At 38.2% G+C, this 19,216-nt stretch overlaps 2 protein-coding genes across 2 annotated transcripts in view; one reads left to right on the plus strand and one right to left on the minus strand.

The window, feature by feature from the left end:
* The window catches only part of LOC134677977 (uncharacterized), a 386,613-nt gene extending 381,090 nt beyond the window's left edge, over nucleotides 1-5,523 (plus strand). The window contains exon 16 of the mRNA XM_063536409.1: nucleotides 846-5,523. Coding sequence (XP_063392479.1) covers nucleotides 846-937 — 92 coding nt within the window. The 3' untranslated portion in view covers nucleotides 938-5,523. The remainder of the gene's footprint in view (nucleotides 1-845) is intronic.
* Nucleotides 5,524-5,648: 125 nt separating this feature from the next.
* The window catches only part of LOC134677799 (uncharacterized), a 77,482-nt gene continuing 63,914 nt past the window's right edge, over nucleotides 5,649-19,216 (minus strand). Inside the window, exons 9-15 of the mRNA XM_063536227.1 lie at nucleotides 18,825-18,908; nucleotides 18,578-18,604; nucleotides 17,891-18,010; nucleotides 16,102-16,248; nucleotides 8,380-8,439; nucleotides 7,388-7,819; nucleotides 5,649-6,216 (exon numbers count right to left, since the gene is read on the minus strand). Coding sequence (XP_063392297.1) covers nucleotides 6,140-6,216; nucleotides 7,388-7,819; nucleotides 8,380-8,439; nucleotides 16,102-16,248; nucleotides 17,891-18,010; nucleotides 18,578-18,604; nucleotides 18,825-18,908 — 947 coding nt within the window. The 3' untranslated portion in view covers nucleotides 5,649-6,139. The remainder of the gene's footprint in view (nucleotides 6,217-7,387; nucleotides 7,820-8,379; nucleotides 8,440-16,101; nucleotides 16,249-17,890; nucleotides 18,011-18,577; nucleotides 18,605-18,824; nucleotides 18,909-19,216) is intronic.

The following is a 19,216-nucleotide window of genomic DNA, read 5'->3' on the forward strand; positions in this document are numbered from 1 at the left end:
ATTTCGCCACGGCTCATGGGAGCCTGGGTTTCGCTTGGCAACTAATCCCGAGAACCGGCGTAGGCACTAGTTTTTATGAAAGCGACTGCCATCTGACTTTCCAACCCACAGAAGAAACTAGGTCTTATTGGGATTAGTCCGGTTTCCTCACGATGTTTTCCTTCACCGAAAAGCTACTAGTAAATATCAAATGATATTTCGTACGTCATTGGTACGAGCCGGGGTTCGAACCCGCAGCCTCCGGCTTGAAAGTGCACTCTCTACCGCTAGGCCACCAGTGTATCGAAATCTTTTCACTCCCATCTCTACGATATTCTTTAACGCCATGGCAGGCGTGGCTCACTCCGCGATTTCGTCGCTTTGCTACAGGTAGCTAAAAGTACATCCGGTTGGCCCCAATTTTGGTGGCTAGCCATAAGCCGCGCGTGGCGCCACCTAGCGGCCATATCTGTGCTGATCGGAACAGACGCGTTTTGTTAGAGAGTGAGTCTTCTGTACCTAGTACGTGGCCATGGGCTTTGCAAGTATATGGAAAAATTCTGGGTTACAATGTCTTCCCAATTACTTAATTGTTTTCTATCGTATTTTCTCAGAAACGTTCGTATTTGTCATGCTACTTCAGTCAACTTCAGTACTTTTTGTACCGAGACTGACTGATATAGCAATACACGTTCGTACGTTTCCATGAAAAAACTGTGGAAAATAATTATGCACTACATCTTTAGCAGCAAAACTCTTAAAACATAAAAAAAAAATATTTTGGTCACGACCACTACTTTTTCAGTGGGTAACACTAGACACATCAATACAGAAAACAAATTCTCACCCTGTCTCTTTCCTTCTAGGTACGTGTGAGCAGAGCAGCAAGTACAACAGCCTCGCGGAGCGCCTCGCGCCCGCTACGCTCCTGCTCGCGCTCGCGCTCGCTGTCAGATGATACGGAGGCCGCTAGAGGCCCAAGGGGAGTTCTATTAACCTACTTCATGTCTAAACTACAAACTGATTACCGACCTTATTTGCAATGACATAAGGTCCAATTTGTCAGTTGTAAATGTGGCAGTTTTGAAAATTTATAAGTTTTAAGGTGGTCACAATTTCGTAAACCTTAAAGCAAACACGTAAGGTGAAAATGGTCAGTTGGAACTGACTTTTCGTACACCTGGTCAGTAACTGACCAATTGTAAACCTAATTCCAAAGACAAGAGCTGGCGTTGGTCAGTTTCAGTTATAACTGACATTTTGTAAACTTACCTATTACAGTCGCCAACAGATATATCGGAGCGGCCAAGGTGTTCACAATATCTGAACACGCACTGTAACGCCTTGACAGTAGAGGCGTGCTCAGATATTTGTGAGCACCTTGGCCGCTCCGATATATCTGATGGCGACTGTACAAAGATTCAGATAGTCAGATAACAGTTGGTACACAAAGATTGGTAGAACGGGCAGATTGGAAACCTAGCAGTGGGAAGATACTCCTGACTTCGGGCAAGCAATGTATGGTGAATTCAATATCAGGCGACAATTGTCAGCGTAGTTTCGAACAAGGTTTTTTTTCGTAACGGGTTACGAACGGAGAATAAAACGGAAAACTAAATAATTATTATACATGAACATAATATCTGCCTGATATCTTACAAAACAAAAATGCTGATATATTCTATGAATCTTTGTGTAAATGTATTTTAATAGAACTCCTTTCTAATGTACCTATGTGACACTAAAATACTTGTAGGTAACAAGTAGATTGCTTTTTGTGATAATGTTACTTTTGTTTTCGGCAGCTATTTTCGGGCAGGTTTTTTTTTACTTTTATTTATGGTTCTGAAGCTATTCTGTTTAAGATTAATGTTTTTCGGGAACTTTATTTTTTGATTAAGAATAATCGGATATTTTGACATATTTCGAAATTTTTAAAAACTTTTTGATATTGTATGTACCTTCGTTATTTACAATACTCATTAAACTGTATTAGTTAAGAATTAATTGTAAATAAATTAATTGTAAACAAAGCTTCCGAACCATACATGTTTTTCTTAGGTATTTATTTTCTAATTTAAATGCTTTTATTAGTTATTATTTTTTCTATAAAATAGTCGTTAGGATAGGCCAAACAATACAATGTTGAAAAGAAACGAAGTAAAAGTAAAATGTGTAAATAAAAATGGTATAGAATTTGATTAAAAAGCGATTTTTAAATAATGTTACTTACGGAATTTGTATCTTAATGGGATGTTTTTATTTTTAAATTTAGACCATGTTTGTTCTCGCCTAATGAATAAGAAAAATGTTAAATATTTTCAAATTTTTTGCTCATCACCTACGTAGTTACGAAAATGTAATAATAGTTACGAAAGTGGAAACTTTTCGAAATATCAATTTTATATTGATCACTCACCTGACTCAATCAATGTGATATTAAATATTCAGAGTTTTAACCTTCAATTATAGTTTGTTTGACTACGCGATCTTGAAGTGTTTTAATTGAAAAAACGCTTTTTAAAAATCAGTAACTATGACATATGAAAACAAAAAATGAAAATAATCGTATTTGATTCATAATTGTTACATATTTGCCGTGACTTATTTTTCGTAAGCGATTTTCAATAAAAAGACACGTCAAGATTGTTTACCTTTTTACTAATGCAAAAAAAAAACGAACAATAAATATGTCTTACTTAATTGTATATTTTTAATAAGTGCTCAGAAAACGTCCTGCTATGTAGCAAACAACCAAATTTAATTTTAAATGTGAGTGATACATCTATTATGATTTATTAAAAACAATCGCATTTATTGATGAAACCTTTGAAAAGTTAGTTAAAAAGTTATAGGCGAGAACAAAACAAGATGTAATTATACTATAGTATCATTTATTTATAGACAAAAACGCTTTAAGTATACACTTTGTACTGTATGCTTGGTATATCGAGAGGCAGATGTTATATCGGTGTCTTATCATGTCTTTTATCGAAAGATATCTTGTCAGCGGCAAAATAAGAGACATGAAGACTGTTGTTCAAATGTCGTACTGTTTTGAAACATTTGTGCTGTTATTACGAGGAAAATTGTATTTTATATAGAAAGGCATTATATTAGTGTCAATTATAAGCTGTTTAAACAATTTTAGTTTAAAAAAAACTTTGTTGGGAATTAGAAATGCACGAGAAGCAAGGTTGTTTCTCTGACGAAATGAAAAAAAAAAAATGGTTTTTGTTAAATGTTTCTTTAGGTACTGCTCTAATCAGTTTCCTTGATATTTTCCACTTTTGCCATTAACTTTCAGACATGTTTCGATATGGTGCGACATTTCGAGTGATGAAAATCGTGCATATTGATTTAAGTGTAATATAAATTAGATAGGCATAAATTTAGAGAAATTATGCTCAGAAGGAAGACCGTGGTTTGTTTATTTATTGAAACGTCCGTAAAATGTTTTGTGCGTCCATAAACTACGTAGACGGGCACAGTTTGAAACTTCTAGATATTATGTTTTTTTTTTAATGGAAATTATGTAATAATTCCTTGCCATATTACAAAATTACGAAAGTATATAGTTAGTTACGAAACTGTTTTTTTTTAAATTTTGGATACATTTTTCTATTAACAAAAAAGAAGTTATAATGTTCTATACAGCAATCAGTGTTAACAAATCAAAGAGTGCCCGTCATTAGGCTTAACGCAATTATTATTTTAGAAGAAAAACAGCGTAGAAGTGGCTTTTTTGGTTTAAAAAAATGAGCTTTTCAATCAAACGCTCGATACTCCTAAAATGCCACTTTTGTCTTGTCCTTTTAAAATCTGGTTTTCAGAAAGAATTCTTAAAATAATTGAGTCTCGAAGATCATATGAAAATATGACATAACCATCAGTATATGTGTCATGTTAAACCAATGACCATTTATTGTGCAGAATTCAGTTAAAATACCCATTTAATGGAATTGTATACATTCTATGGCATTTTAAACAAATAAACGATTGATTGATTGATTATTCACTGATCTTCTCTTAGTGTTTTTAATACATATAACTGTTCTTTTGACATTTACTCGTAACATTTTTTGTGTTCATAAAAAGACACCGGGAAGGCCTGAAAATGTAAGAATATTTAAATGCGTTAAAATCACTATGTCGACAAAACAAATGGCTCAAAAACAATAATAATTAATTGCAATTGTTATATTATTACTGTTTAAAAGAATTCAAGAAGAAAACCAGATACTATCAGCTATTATTAGAGGCTTTAGACTTATAATTTACCAGTTTTTTTTTACAACCAGTGCTTTTCCTCGTGAATCTTGACCAATAGTAGTTAAAAGTATACCTATTTGCTCATAATTAACAAAAAATAGCGCGGAATTTTATTTGTGATAAAGAAAATATTATAAGAGAAAATGTGTAAATATTGTCTAGACTCAAGTTCCTCACTTTTGTTTGTCTGACTCTGATTTTTGTGATACTCTGAGTTTTGGTTGGTTAGGTTTAAGTTTGGCCTTTGGCCGCCACAACTACTCTTTAGCTCGGTACAAATAATTTAGTTATGTACTTCTTATTCTATCGCATTTTTGACTACCGACAACATCTCATCAACAGTTACGAAAGTTACGAAAGTGGAAATAATTTGTATTCGTAACTCTGTTAAAATTCTTCAAAGGATACTTTAATGTAAAATGTACTAACTTTATGTTTTTAGTAATGCCTTTGAAATATTTGAAATCAATAAATCAAAATAAAGTATGGCGGCCGAAGGTTGGAATTGACGATGTCTGTGCTTGCCTACAATGAACCTATTATTTTAAAAGAAAGATTTAAAATATAAATATGTAGCCGAAAAGACTATTGTACATAAAACTAGCTGGATAACTTATATAACTATACATACAATCATATTTTATAAGTATAAACACATTTTTAAAATAAACTACAGGACAAAAGTATTAATTTAAAAAAATAACCGACGATAATAAATAGTGATAGATTTATGAATAGATTTAAAGAAGCGGTCTTTAACATTTTCGTTAAAAAAGTGCACATTAAAAAGTAAAACACTGTAGCACTTAAGACGTTTTTTTAAACAAATTTACAATGTGAATAAAACGCACTAAGGATTTATGTAAAAAAATATGATGTAATACTCTATGGGATTGTAATTTATTGGCATGTAAATATTTTGTTTTTTCGGGCTAAATGTGGTTTCTTCGCTGTTTTGTGTATTTAAAAAAACGCCTCAAACAACTGAGAAGCATCGCCAATAAAATACCTTTTTCTGGCGGCTGTTTTTTTTAAACAATTACGGTCTAGATGCTAGTCCTTTAAGCCATCTGACAGCTGTCATCGGAGGCGTTTATCAGTTGTCTAAGTGCGTTAGGCGTTTTTCCTTCGCCAACTGTATAGAACGTTTTGCTAATCCGGATCCCCGCATTCGCCATTTTGGAAAACTTCACGAGAAGAGATACGATTTGTAACTATTACCGTGTAAGCCTATTATTATATTTTGATTACTGAAATATATTTGAAAATCAATTTTTGTTTTATTTATTAGTGTGTGTGTTGTCTTCTTGCCCAGGATCATACATCTGGAATCCATTTTATAAAAGTAAATGGGGCATTTTACAAACCAAAATTCATACATTAATATTGATTGATGTTAAAAATGTAACACAGTGGTAAAACCGGGAGACAATCAAGGTCCACTGAGTTACTGTGATTAAGAATTTTTACAGTAGTTATTTAATAATTATTGAACAAACCTATCGGGTTCGATATTAGCCTAATTAAATCACTTTCTCCATCACCAAAAAGAAAATGAATTGGCCATGTATTCTAAAATATGACTTCTACAAAATGATCAGATCACTATTTTTTTAAAAATTCATTGCACATAATATTGCAATATTATAAGTATAAATGGCAGACTTTATGCCATAAGGCATTCTCTACCAGTAATAATAGTTGAGAAGGCTGTCCAAGCGACAGCCCCCTCCCTCCCTTAAGAAAGTCTTTGCCACAGTGTAGCTTATTAAAATAAATCTTAGGCAAAGACACAATAATTACATATAAATCATAAGTTGACGGCCACACCCGAAATACTATAGTAAGTACAAATGAATCCTATTATTATTTTGACTATAATTGTAGTCTACATATTGTATATGTTGTATTGTTCTAGTGGTTCGTATGTCCATTCTTCATCATCTTCCGCATCTGGTGTGTCATCTGAAATGAGTATATATATATATATATTTAGTAATAATAAAACAAAAACTTATATCTGTACTACAATACTTAGCTTGAAAGAGAACAATTTCACTCTACGATTTATTAAAAACGCAGATAATATATGAGAGGCAAAATGAATCTGTTTCCAAGTTTCTAGTTGCGATATTCATATTTTATCTCCTTATTTCGAAACTAGTTACGAAAGAGTAAATTAACATACTCAAGTAGGTATAGTCATTATACCAATATCACTCTCTCTGCATATTATTTAAAAGTAATAAAGTAAACATTTTTTAGCTTTTAAACACAATTTAGCTACTAAATTTTTTATACATTGTTTTATGTTTGAAGCTTTTTTGTAATATTCTTAGTATTCAATTTGATCTGTATAATAATTCCATATTATGGAATAATATTAACATCAATAAATTGCTCTGATAATTAGCCTGAGATAATATACTAGCGAACTGCCCCGGCATCTCACGGGTTAACAAGTTCTCTTGATATTGATCACTCTATTGATTGGTGAAAACCGCATGAACATCCGTTTAGTAGTTTTTCAGCTTATCGCGAACAAACATACAAACACACAGACAGACGCGGCGGGGGACTTTGTTTTATAAGGTGTAGTGATAGGTATGTATGTAATGCCTTTTTTTGTTTTTTTTTTAATTGGGAGGAAAATCCGTTATGGATACGTCCGCACCGCAGGAACAGCGCGGAGGTTATGTCTCCTCGGCGCATTTCGGACGGCTCTGGGATCTCCAATGAACGCGCCAGTGCCGTCCTAGCGCTATGCCCCTTTGTGGGTCCCCTCTTTTTTCAGTCGCAGTCCCTAGCTGCGACCGTCTCCGACCCCGAGAACCCCTTTTAGTCGCCTTTTACGACAGGCAGGGGATACCGTAGCCATACAGGGCGCATGTATGTAATACCTACTATTCATAAGTGCTTGTTGCTATTAGGCTTACATGAATAAATTATAATTATTTGAAATTATCTATGAAAAGGGACCTTATTGTCAATGGCGCTTACGCCATTATTAACGATGCTCCAATATAAATACAATGCTGCGCGACGTTGTGCGGGCGTAAGCGCCATCGACAATAAGGTCACTTTTCATAGATGATGCCCCATATTTTAACTTGAACTTAGTAACTACAATAAATACCTTCGTCAGCTAGTTGATATATTGGCATATCGTCATCATCATCATCCTCTAGAACTGGATCCGGCGGTAACGGCCTTGCATCAGGTTTTGGTAACGGCCGTTTCTGAATCGACTTTTGGACTTGTTTCGCAGGGACCAACTTTGGCGCCTGTTGTGTTTCTGTTAAAACAGGGGGCCATTTTGAATTTTGTGAAGCGTTCGACACTGTTGGCTGCGGTTTTTTCACTAAAGAAGGTTTCTGTGGTGATATAGTAGTGTTTATAGGTTTAGGAGTTTTTAAACTCGCTTCTATCTTTGGTAGAATTAGTTTCATTTGATTTGGTTGAATGGGTTTGGAGGCGATTAGTGGTTGTTTTGGCTGAACTGGTTTTGTTTGGACCTTCGGTGGATTTTTCTTTTCTATTGCGGCGTTCGGGGAAGATGTTGCTGTATCTGAAAAAAGTCAAAAAAATGATTAGCTCACTGCAAAGAGTGCAAAGTAATCGAACGAGCGAGCGGAGCGAAGCGAAGTTCTTACATTCAACTTGGAACACGCGGCTGGCTAGTGCACGTCCCGGCATTTCAATGTTTTTAAGCAGAGCTATCGGAGGATAGTTTGATGCACAATAACTTAAGTAAATTTGTTCTAATTTAAATGAAATTGGGTAAACGTGTAGTTAGGGGCATTATATTATAGTCATTAAATTATGAGCAGGGTCGATCAAGGGGTTATTGAGCTAGAAGAGCTTAGAAGGCTAAAAAGCTATTTGTGAGGGGTCTTTCTAATCTGGTCATCTTATTTGCAAGAAAGTATGGTCCGCATCCGCATTGGGCTAGCGTGGGGACTATAGCCCAAGCCCTCTCGCGCTCGAGAGGAGGCCTGTGCCCAGTAGTGGGACGTATATAGGCTGAGATGATGATGATGATGATGGTCGAGTTTGGGAGCAAACCGCGAGTTCTGAGTTGGGGGCGAACTACTAGTTAAAATTTAAGATCAAATAAAGCAAAAATACCTATTCCGATGTTCCTGTTCTTGAAAACGTTTTTCAATTCTGACATTGGAGACTCAGTAGCTGTAATAAAAAGTAAATGTCATTTTTTGTTTCTTCGATCAAATTCTCTGTCCTTTTCAGGTTTCAGGCATATGTTTGGCAAATTTTATACAGGGTGTAATCGTTAAGTGTAGCCAGGCGATAATTCCGTAAATATAACAGATATCAGAAAACTTCAAATTGATATAGTGCGTTACCCAATGAGTAAAATTACATTAATAACTTTTGGTAGTGCCTTTAAACCAATATTTATGCGGAAATAAATATACGCGGAGAAATATGTATGGGAGCTCTCAAGACATCAGGAGAGATTATTAAGTGGACTGTACATCAGCTTACCGTGGAACTTAGCCAATTCGTGTAAGAATGTCCCTATAATATTTATTTATTATTTATTTATTTTATTTAAGATCAAAAATGACTGCTACGGGTGACCCTAGGGCTGGCTCATTCCTAGGCCAAAGAATAGGCATAGCTATTCAGCGTGGGAATGTAGCCAGCCTTATGGGCAGCCTTCCGCAGGGGACAGATCTGGGGGAACCTAAGGTAGGTGGGTAAGTTTTATTTATTTATTTTATTAGTTTTAGTTTTAATTTGTTTAGTTTATACTTAATTCAGTGTTTATAATAATTGAAGATCAAAAAAAGTTACAGAGATAAATGTTTGGAACACAATTTATACTTGGTATCGTAATAATGCGATGTTGACTGCAGAAAGGCCAAGCGATTCAAGATTAATTCAAGAGAACAACATCAAGTGAACGTATTGGAGAAAGAAACAACTTTTAAATCTTTATTTTATGCGGTTTTAACTAGAGATGCCCCGAATAGTGAATTTGGCCGAATACCGAATATTCGGCCCCTCTCACGGCCGAATACCGAATATTCGGCACGACATGCGTACATTTTGAGTCACAATTAGAGATGCACCGGATATCCGGTTACTATCCGGTATCCGGCCTATCCGGCCATTATTTTACAATCCGGCCGGATACCGGATAGTGCCCTTCTATCCGGCCGGATACCGGATAGTAACATTACTTGATTTCGGAGTAAACAAATTAGATTTAAGAAACAGACACGGTCATAATCGTACTTGTTTATTTTAAAACAATTTAATCATTCCACTGACTTGCACGCACACTCATTTCGAACCTAGAAATGAGTCCGCGCGAACGTTTACTAGGAAACAGGTCAAACCTGCAGAATGCGCACCTGAAAAACCGAAATGTAGGTATAGTTCCGCCGGCCGAATATCCGGCGGCCGGATACCGGATATTTGGCCAGAGTCTAGGCCGGATATCCGGTGTCTGGTATCCGGCCAAACAACTATCCGTTGCATCTCTAGTCACAATTATTATGAAAACTGTTCGCCAACAAAGCACAAAGTTTGCTAAGATATATTTTTATGCTGAACACAATTAGGTCAATCAAGTCAGACCCATGATAAAAATCAGATATTTTGTAATCAAAAAATGCTCAAAAACGTGCCTTCGTATATAACTACTTTCCAAGAATACATTTTCAGTAAGTATTAAATATATCTACTTAGTTTTTGGATATTTTAGGTACGCAACAGATAATACCGAATAGTTGCCGAATATTCGTGGTAGTTTTAACCCATGCCTGGATTAGGATAGAAGAGAACTCTCCAAGTTCTCTTTAATGATTTTCTGTTTTAATTTTTCAAATGCAAATGCTCGCTACGCTAGTGGTTCGAAAGTGGAATCTTGAGCATTGCAGAGCTGCGCGTCCAATACGCAGTTCGTCCAAATTATTTTTCAATTCGCATTTCGTCCAACATGCATTTCGTCCAACAGCATTTCGTCCAACGCGTATTAATCATTGTTTAAAAGTCAATTCTACAAGCCAACATAAGGAAACAACTCACAATTTGCATTTGATTACTTTGCCACGCATGTGGATAAAATGCAATTCTCATCAGTGTTTGAACAATCAAGAGAGCGTTTACCAGCTGGTGTGGTGAAAATATACATATTTAGTCGATATAAGAAACATTCTTCTATACAAACAATAATCACAAATAATAATTAAGCAGATAACTACAACTGAAGCCCGTACGCGTCGTCGCCTAATTAAAAAAATAAAAATAACACTTATCTAGAAAATCTCTTTGACCTTCTGATCTCTGCAGTTTGCTCCGCGTCTTAATCTCAATATAAACCGCCGGCACTAGATCTGCATTCAGTTTAATATTTTCCTTCGAACCGCTCAAGCATGGTCCTCCTGTTTGCTTGCGTGTTGGCATCAGTCGCGGCCGCACCCAACAACATCGTATCCCAACACAACAACGCCATTCCAACAACAGTACACGCCACTCCAGTTACATTTGTCGGCAAAATCGACGGGAATCTAGAGAGATGCAGTGGAGAAAATCATGAATGCGAGATTTTCTATCAAGCTGGTAGTATAATTTACTCTTTACTTATTAGTGGAGAGTATATTTATGCAGGCTTAGAATCAGGCGCGATTTTAAGATGCCATTTAAATGCCAAAGATTCTTGCGAGACTTTCTATTCGGGCAATGTGGAGGTGCGGTCTTTACTTAATGCGAAGGGACATCTCTACGCTGGTCTTAATAATGGGATCATTCTACGCTGTGAACTACACCAACCAAGTTGCAAGTTTCTACATAAAATGGAGTACTCAGTTGACTCATTAATTCAAATCGAAGACAATATGTACGCCGGATTGAGCTCTGGAAGAGTGATGCGCTGTTCTTTAAGAGAAAACAACAACAACTGCAGAGAAGTATACGAAGCGGACGCGGGCATTTCAGGTCTCGCAAGAATCGGAGACAGTACGTATGTTATAACACATACAGGAGTATTGGTAAAATGCTCGAATATAGAAGGCCCTGGAACTATATGTCTAACCCTTGCTACTAACATTAAAAATGATAGTTTATGGGACATGCAATCATTCAACGAGTCACTGTATGTATACGGAGATGATATAGGAATTTGCAAATGGGTGAACGAGGATATATGTGAGAGCTATGTCACTTGCGACTCATCGGTGTGGAGTTTTGCCATCGCTTACGGCTCATATAATCTGCAAGAGCAGTTTCAAAACGAGCATGAGTGCAAGCAAAGTGCGTGTCAACGTGTTACATATTACAATGAACAACAGAGAGCCGCATTTGAGGTTTACGTTGGAGGCGGAAAGCTACGTCATTCGTCAAATCATTCTTTGGTTCACACGACTGATGAACACCAGGGTCCGCCTGCCATTTTTGTGATGGGACCTGATGGTAAAATATACGTGTCGTATCATCTAGGAGGAGTACACACGTCTAGCTTCCTCGCCGGTGGCTCGGTGTCCGGGGCTGGGGAGATATATGTCGAGTTTGGGGTTATTAAGAAGATAGTTGCCTGCTCTCAACATTACAAGCCGGATTTGGATTTAAACACACAAGTCATGCAATCGTTACGTACGCAGGGATATACGGATTCCATCGTTTCAGAGAAGTGTCGGTAAACCTGAAACGGAGTCAAAAATATCTGATGAAAAATTGAAGTACCTGTACGTGCATTTATTTGTTTCATTAATGTTTATCATGGTTTATTAGATTACACAAACGGGTCTACCGCGATATAATTTCATTGTTTTTATCTTAAATTCCGACGTTTCAGCTGAGTTGCACCAGCACAACAATGAAACCAACAATGAAATTATAACGCGGTAGACCCGCTTGTGTAATTAAATATGTGTACAAAACGCGAGAGTTTAAAGTGTTATGTTTTATTAGCAAAGAGAATTGAGTAGGTGTAGAGGCTTATTGTCATAGTAAATTTTGTAGTCACAGTAAATTTACTGTCATCTTTCGACATAGGATTAAAACTGGAACGCCGTATGACTTTGACCCCATGTTCTATGTGTTAAAATTGTTAAATATCAAACGGTGTCACCATATATATACACGAGTATAGACCAAAGGTCATGAGTTGCTATAATAATTTATTTCGACGTAAACAATATATCAATATATGGAGGAGACAGTAGGAGTTACATAAAAAAAATATAGATATATATATAGGGTCGAAAAGTGCTCGAGTGGAGACCACGGACTAGCAAGCGCAGCGTAGGACGTCCACCCACAAGGTGGACAGACGACCTTGTTAAGGTCGCCGGAAGACGCTGGATGCGGGTCGCTTCCAACCGGCACGTATGGAGGTCCTAGGGGGAGTCCTATGTTCAGCAGTGGAAGTCTTATGGCTGAGATGATGATGATGATATAGGTATTATATATATTTCTTGAGGGATCTTCACTCTTCAGTGTAATGTTCAGTAGAGGATTTCTGCTCCGTCTTAGCATTCTCCAAAAGCTTTGATACGTTGTCTCGTACCTCTGACTCTTATGGAGAATAGGTCTTATCAAGGTCATGAGTACTTTTCTCATGATACTTTTAAATGTATTTCTTGTTATCATGTGTATAGATTTTACTTGAACGTGTGCTATTTTAAAATTATTATAAACTTGTGAATCTAATCTACACCAGGTGTGACTCACTCCGCGATTTCGTCGCTTTGCTACAGGTAGCTAAAAGTACATCCGTTCGGCCCCAATTTTGGGGTTTGCCATAAGCCGCGCGTGGCGCTGTCGCCACCTAGCGGCCATATCTGTGCTGATCGTAACAGACGCGTTTTGTTAGGGAGTGAGTCTTCTGTACCTACTACTATTATTTATTCTGTGTCTACACTTCTTTCATTGTTATTAACTTTTACTTCACCCAGAGTGTAGTGTAAAATAATAGTTCATCTCTAGGCAAAGAGAATTTAGACTACAGGAATATTGTCAAAGTAAATTATGTGGTCAGTACATTTACTGCCATCTTTCGACACAAATGATTAACACTTTTAGAACGCCATTTGACTTTGATCCTTATTTTTTCACTGATATTTGTTAAATTTGTTAAATGTCAAAAAGTATCGATAACCATCTACTCGAAGATAGGCCAAAGGTATGGTGCCTTCTTTTCAAGCATAATTTACTTTGACAATATTTCTCTATTTCAAATTCTCTTTGCTCCAGGCATAATCACGTGGGTAACTCATCCTAGTTGCAAAGTATATTAGGAAATTAAAAATCAGAAAGTACTTATTTGACGCCTAGATTTAAGGAATCAGGAGAAATGCCTGCGCACATACCTGGTGATCTCGTTGTATGGTTCTCCAGCGGGCCAGCACTTCTTAAGGGGCTCCCCCACGCCAATGACCTTCGATCTGAATCCCTTAGTTTTCTAATATTTTTTGTAGCTTATCATTATCGGCTTTAAGCAATATAGTATCCCATATTTACTTTAAAGTTCATTCTCTTCGAGATATTTGGCATCAAAGTTAAACAATTTTAGGCTAAAAATCTGGTTTTCTGGCCATAACTTTTGTGTTAATTAATTTAATAAAACCTTGGACACGATTTTCGAGACTTCAAAGACGAACCCAAATATGTAGATTTCGTACATGTAAGATCCTTCACTGCAAACTAGATACGAAAAAAGTGTTTTTTTAGACAATGTTTAAAAAATTCATAAAAAAGTAAGAATTCATTTTTTTCAAAATCCGGTGGAGAAAACCGGAGATAAAAGATTAAAGAACCAATAACATTTTGTCTTATATTTCTATCTGTAGTGCAAAAAAAGGAGATACGATTCAAAACTTGTCAAAAATCGATGAAAACCTCGGGTAGCCCCTTAAACTTTCCCAAACGTTCAACGTCTATATACACGTATGTCACTTTCACTCGAGTTCAACAGCTTTTACTAATTTGACATCACATTTTGATTAATTTCGATTAGATCCTGTGTTTAGGTCTGCATCGATTCAGGAACTGAATTCGCCAATATGGCGCCTCATGGTATAATAATATACTCCGCCTGGTACTCTCTTCCCGTCTTTTCTAGGTCACCTGACTGACACAAGCCTACGTCATCATGCGACAGCGCTATATGACAATATGCGATAGCGCTATATACAGCGGCCATGTTATTGTGACGTATTTTGGGGGGTGTTGTGGGCCTTTGAGTGCCGCTTCGACCAAGCTGTGATCTATTGTGACGGCCCTTATTGTGAAGTAGGCTTGTGTCACTCTGGGAAGAGAATACCATGTTTTATTAGACTATGATGGCGCCTCATACAATTGTTGTCAAGCGAGACAGCAATAGGTACGGCTTTGTGCGCGTTGGCAAAGGATAGGTAACTTGGAAGGGTTAAGAGCGTTTTCATAATACCTATATGGGGTCATCCATTAATTACGTCACACGTTTAGGGGGTGGGAGGGGGTCAAGAAAATGTGACATATTGTGACATGGGGGAGGGGGGAGACACAAACTTTGTGACGTCACTTTAACTTCATCAGTAACCGAAAATTTATTTAAATTATTTAGTTCGCTGTCCATTTAAATAACAAGTTTTTAAAACGAAAATAGTTTTTAATCGTTTAATTTTCTTTCCTAAGCAGTTTTGGGTTATAAAATTACTAATATTTATATCGTCAAAAATATTTTGATAAAATATTAATAATACTTAGGTACTTACTTAATTTGATTTGGCGATTTCGTAGAAAAAATGTGACGTCACACTAGGGGGGGAGGGGTTTGCCAAATGTGACCAAGTGTGACAAGGGGGGGGGGGGGGAGGGGTCAAAAAACCTAGAAATTGGTGTGACGTAATTAATGGATGACCCCTATTTAAAATATTAAGCAAAAACTACCTAAATGTTAGATTTATTATTTCATAAACGTGAGTTTTATTATTTTATTATAGTTTATTATCGCCAATAATGAATCCAAGCAGTTTTATCTCTTACGACACCGACGTTCTTTAAGGGGTGAGTCATCGTACTAAATGTATGGGAGGGTTTGAAGTTAATATTTGGGATATTTCTGCATTTATTAAAAAAAGTTATTAATGTAATTTTACTCATTGGGTAACGCACTTTCGATATCAATTTGAAGTTTTCTGATATCTGTTATATTTACGGAATTATCGCCTGGCTACACTTAACGTTTACACCCTGTATTGTCAGTTTTCGATTAGCCCGATTTTCAAATAAGTATGACAGAATTATCCATAGACTAGGAATCCTCTAGACGTAGTTTAGAGCAATTATTTCATGCAACCGATGCTGCCAAAAATGCGGGGGTGCGCGGGACGAGGTGAGCGAAGTCCCATGCCGTGATTGGTCCGTTCAAACGACGAACGAGTTCACGGACGTCACACAAAGACACTTTCGACTCGAACATGGAGTAAAATTACCCTATGCGTGGCAGCGGGGGTAGCGCGACTATGCTCAGTCTAGAGGATGTTTTGTCTGTGGAATTACCTGGGTCAATCAATTATTTCTTTTTGTTATACTGTCCCATCAGCCAGGAGACAATAGTAGCATAGTTTCTTAAAAGAACTGCTGTACCATGTTCTACAAACATGCTTGGTAGATGTCCCATTATGGAAAGACCTTATAACTACCAAAACATTCAAGTTTGGTTCATTTAAATACAAAATAACTAGTATTTTAAGAGTGACCCAGGAGACCGTAACCATGGCAACTAGTGACAAGAAAAATTGATTCACCCACCTAATAGACTATGGACAGGCATACTTTTACTTCAAAACGGCACCAAATAGTGTATTTTACTATGATCTAGACTACGATATGCATTACCAGTATTCTTAGGTATGGTGCTGGGCTTAAAGGCGGAAGAAGCAGCGGGTGCGGAAGCGGGTGCGGAAGCGGGCGCGGGTTTCGCTGGTCGCTTCAGGGACCCAGGAAGGCTTGCCTCGTCTATCTGCTTCGGTGGACGGGCCGGTGCTAAGGAATACAAAGAACAACATAAACAAACAGTCACAATTCACAACAGATTCACGCATTCTACAACTCACGAGCAAAATGTTAACCCAAACGATTATAAGAAAATAATCTAGTAATTATCGTAGTGTGTGCAAGTTAAATAATATAGGTACAGGATGGGTAAAAAATAACTGCATTCCCGTTGCCAGGGAGGTTTTGGGATTATACTGAGCAACTTTTACTATGGGACCAAACCTGGGAGGGTAAAATATGATTGAGTGCAAAGTATCCGAAAACGCCGTCGAAGATAGGGCGAAGTGGAAGCGAAAGACACGGAAAGCTGACCCCATCACCATGTGGGATATAGAGCCAGTCCTTTGAGATTTCAATTATCCAGGTTACACACATCTGTATTGGAGTTACATTACTACATTGGAGTATCTTCTTAGTAGTTTGTGCGTTCTAGCTCCCTAACGCCATCTATTAGATTATTATGGCACGACGTTGGCCGTGACAGCTAGAGGAGACGCCACATCAGCCCCCCTTTGAAAGCGTCTGGGGACCGAAGTGCATTGAAAGTTGGTCGGAAGTTATATTTATAACTCCGTAAGCGCGATGTAGGTCTCATACTAATTGCGTTCTAGACGTAGTATCTTCTTAGGCCTACTGTCCACGAGGCGTAGCTGCATAGACGCTGCACGCATCGCCGTGCAGCATTCATGCAGCCCGGCGTACTGACGTTGTCCACGAAGCGTAGCGTAAGCGTATCGTAGCCTGCATTTTCTTTCATTCGTGATGATGTCGTCCAGTGATGAAGAAGTTATTTTGGCCTATTATTATCTTCGAAGTCGGCGACGGCGCCGTTTATATTGGATACATCCATATATAGAAAAAAACATACATTGTATGTAGATTGTTCGTAGCTGCAAGAGAACTATCAGCAAATGACAACGTATTTCATTCATTTGATAGAATGAGTAAAATGCCATTTCCACTATTTGCACAATCTTTGCAGCCGTTCACGCCATTTTTTTTCACAAATACTCAACGTGCTGTCCGTGCGATGCAGCCCGGCGTATAACACGCAGTACGCCCGGCGGCATGAAGCTTGCATGCAGCGTCGCTGACGTGACGTTGACGCTCCGTGGACAGAGTTGTGCGGTTTTGTATGTAGGCTGCAAGCAAGCGTACACCAAGCGTATAATGACGAATACGCGTCTATGCAGCTACGCTTCCGTGGACAGTAGGCCTTAGTAGTTTTGTGCGTTCTAGCTCCCTAACGCCATCTGTTAGACGACGTTGGCAGTGACAGCTAGAGGAGACGCCACACATCATCTTCCTCACGTTGTCCCGGCATTTTGCCACTACTCATGGGAGCCTGGGGTCCGCTTGACAACTAATCCCAAGAATTAACGTAGGCACTGTTTTTACGAAAGCGACTGCCATCTGACCTTCCAACCCAGAGGGTAAACTAGGCTTTATTGGGATTAGTCCGGTTTCCTCACGATGTTTTCCTTCACCGAAAAGCGACTGGTTAAATATCAAATGATATTTCGTACATAAGTTCCGAAAAACTCATTGGTATGAGCCGGGGTACACTACCTACCTACCTTACCTTTTACCTGGACTTTTTTTTTGGACATTTTTTTCTGGTGGGGGGTACCTTTTTTAGAGCTCTGTGCAGGCGGTGGGGGCAGCTTCTTCTTACTTCTCAGATTGCTGGAGCCCGTGATAGAAAGCCTCAAATTCGTAGCCATGGACGCCATGCGCGACTGCTTTTTACCTGCACACGGGAATGAGAAGCCGGAGTAAATCTGTGGCCCTTACTGAACAAGGGTCTCGCGCCAAAAATCTGACGGTCCATGCTGCCCCTTATAGTTCATGCACAGGGCCAGGCGTGGCTCACTCCGCGATTTCGTCGCTTTGCAGCAGGTAGTTATAAGTACATCCGTTACACACCAATTTTGGTGGCTAGCCATAAGCCGCGCGTGGCGCTGTCGCCACCTAGCGGCCATATCTGTGCTGATCGTAACAGACGCGTTTTGTTAGAGAGTGAGTCTTCTGTACCTAGTACTAACTATTATTTATTCTGTGACTAGGGCAACAGAATTAATAAAATAAGCAGAATTAATAAATTTAGCTTTGCTCGTCGTCATAGCTATTAAAGGTGGTGGTAATGGTGCTCTACGCGGTCCCAGAACATGTCATCTTGAACCTTAAGTCATTGTCAATAGAGGTGACAGCAGGGTGTCATCTATTGGGCATTAGCATGTCGAGCACTAGTACCACCACCTTAATCACCTTAATAATTTCCCGCTTCCTTACTATAGGTGCTGTTTCCATAACTTACGTGGAATAGTTTCGGCGGGTTCCATTTCTGAAAAAAAAGTTGTAAATATCACTGACATAGAGTCATACCAAGAAAAGTCTGCAGCGATTTTGATAGCCCACGCAGTGCAAGTGTAATTTTAAACGTCAAACTTCTATGAAAATACGACTTATAAATAACACTTGCACTGCGTGGGCTATCAAAATCGCTGCAGACTTTTGTTGGTCTAACTTTACCGGATGTAACAAAAAGGGAGAGGGAGAGATACCATGTGGTAGGGGTAACGGAGGTCGGTCTCTGATGCTCCGTACGCTTGCTTCGCTTTCAACTGCTGCTGCCAGCTCACAGGCCTCTGAAAACAGGCATTAAAATAACTTTTTGCCCTCCGGCCGAAAAGCGTCAACTTTCGACACGCGCGCTGAACCATATGTACTGTAAAACGTTGCACCTACAATATACTTGCGAAAAGCTAATTCGCAACTCCCTTCGGTCGTGTTTCAATTTATCGCGACTCGTTGCGAATTTAGGATATATTATTTGACGACCGGTCTGGCCTAGTGGGTAGTGACCCTGCCTGCGAAGCCGATGGTCCTGGGTTCGAATCCCAGTAAGGGCATTTATTTGTATGATGATACAGATATTTGTTCCTGAGTCATGGGT

Source organism: Cydia fagiglandana, chromosome 27 (assembly GCF_963556715.1).
Source record: "Cydia fagiglandana chromosome 27, ilCydFagi1.1, whole genome shotgun sequence".
NCBI classification, from domain to species: Eukaryota; Metazoa; Arthropoda; class Insecta; order Lepidoptera; family Tortricidae; genus Cydia; species Cydia fagiglandana.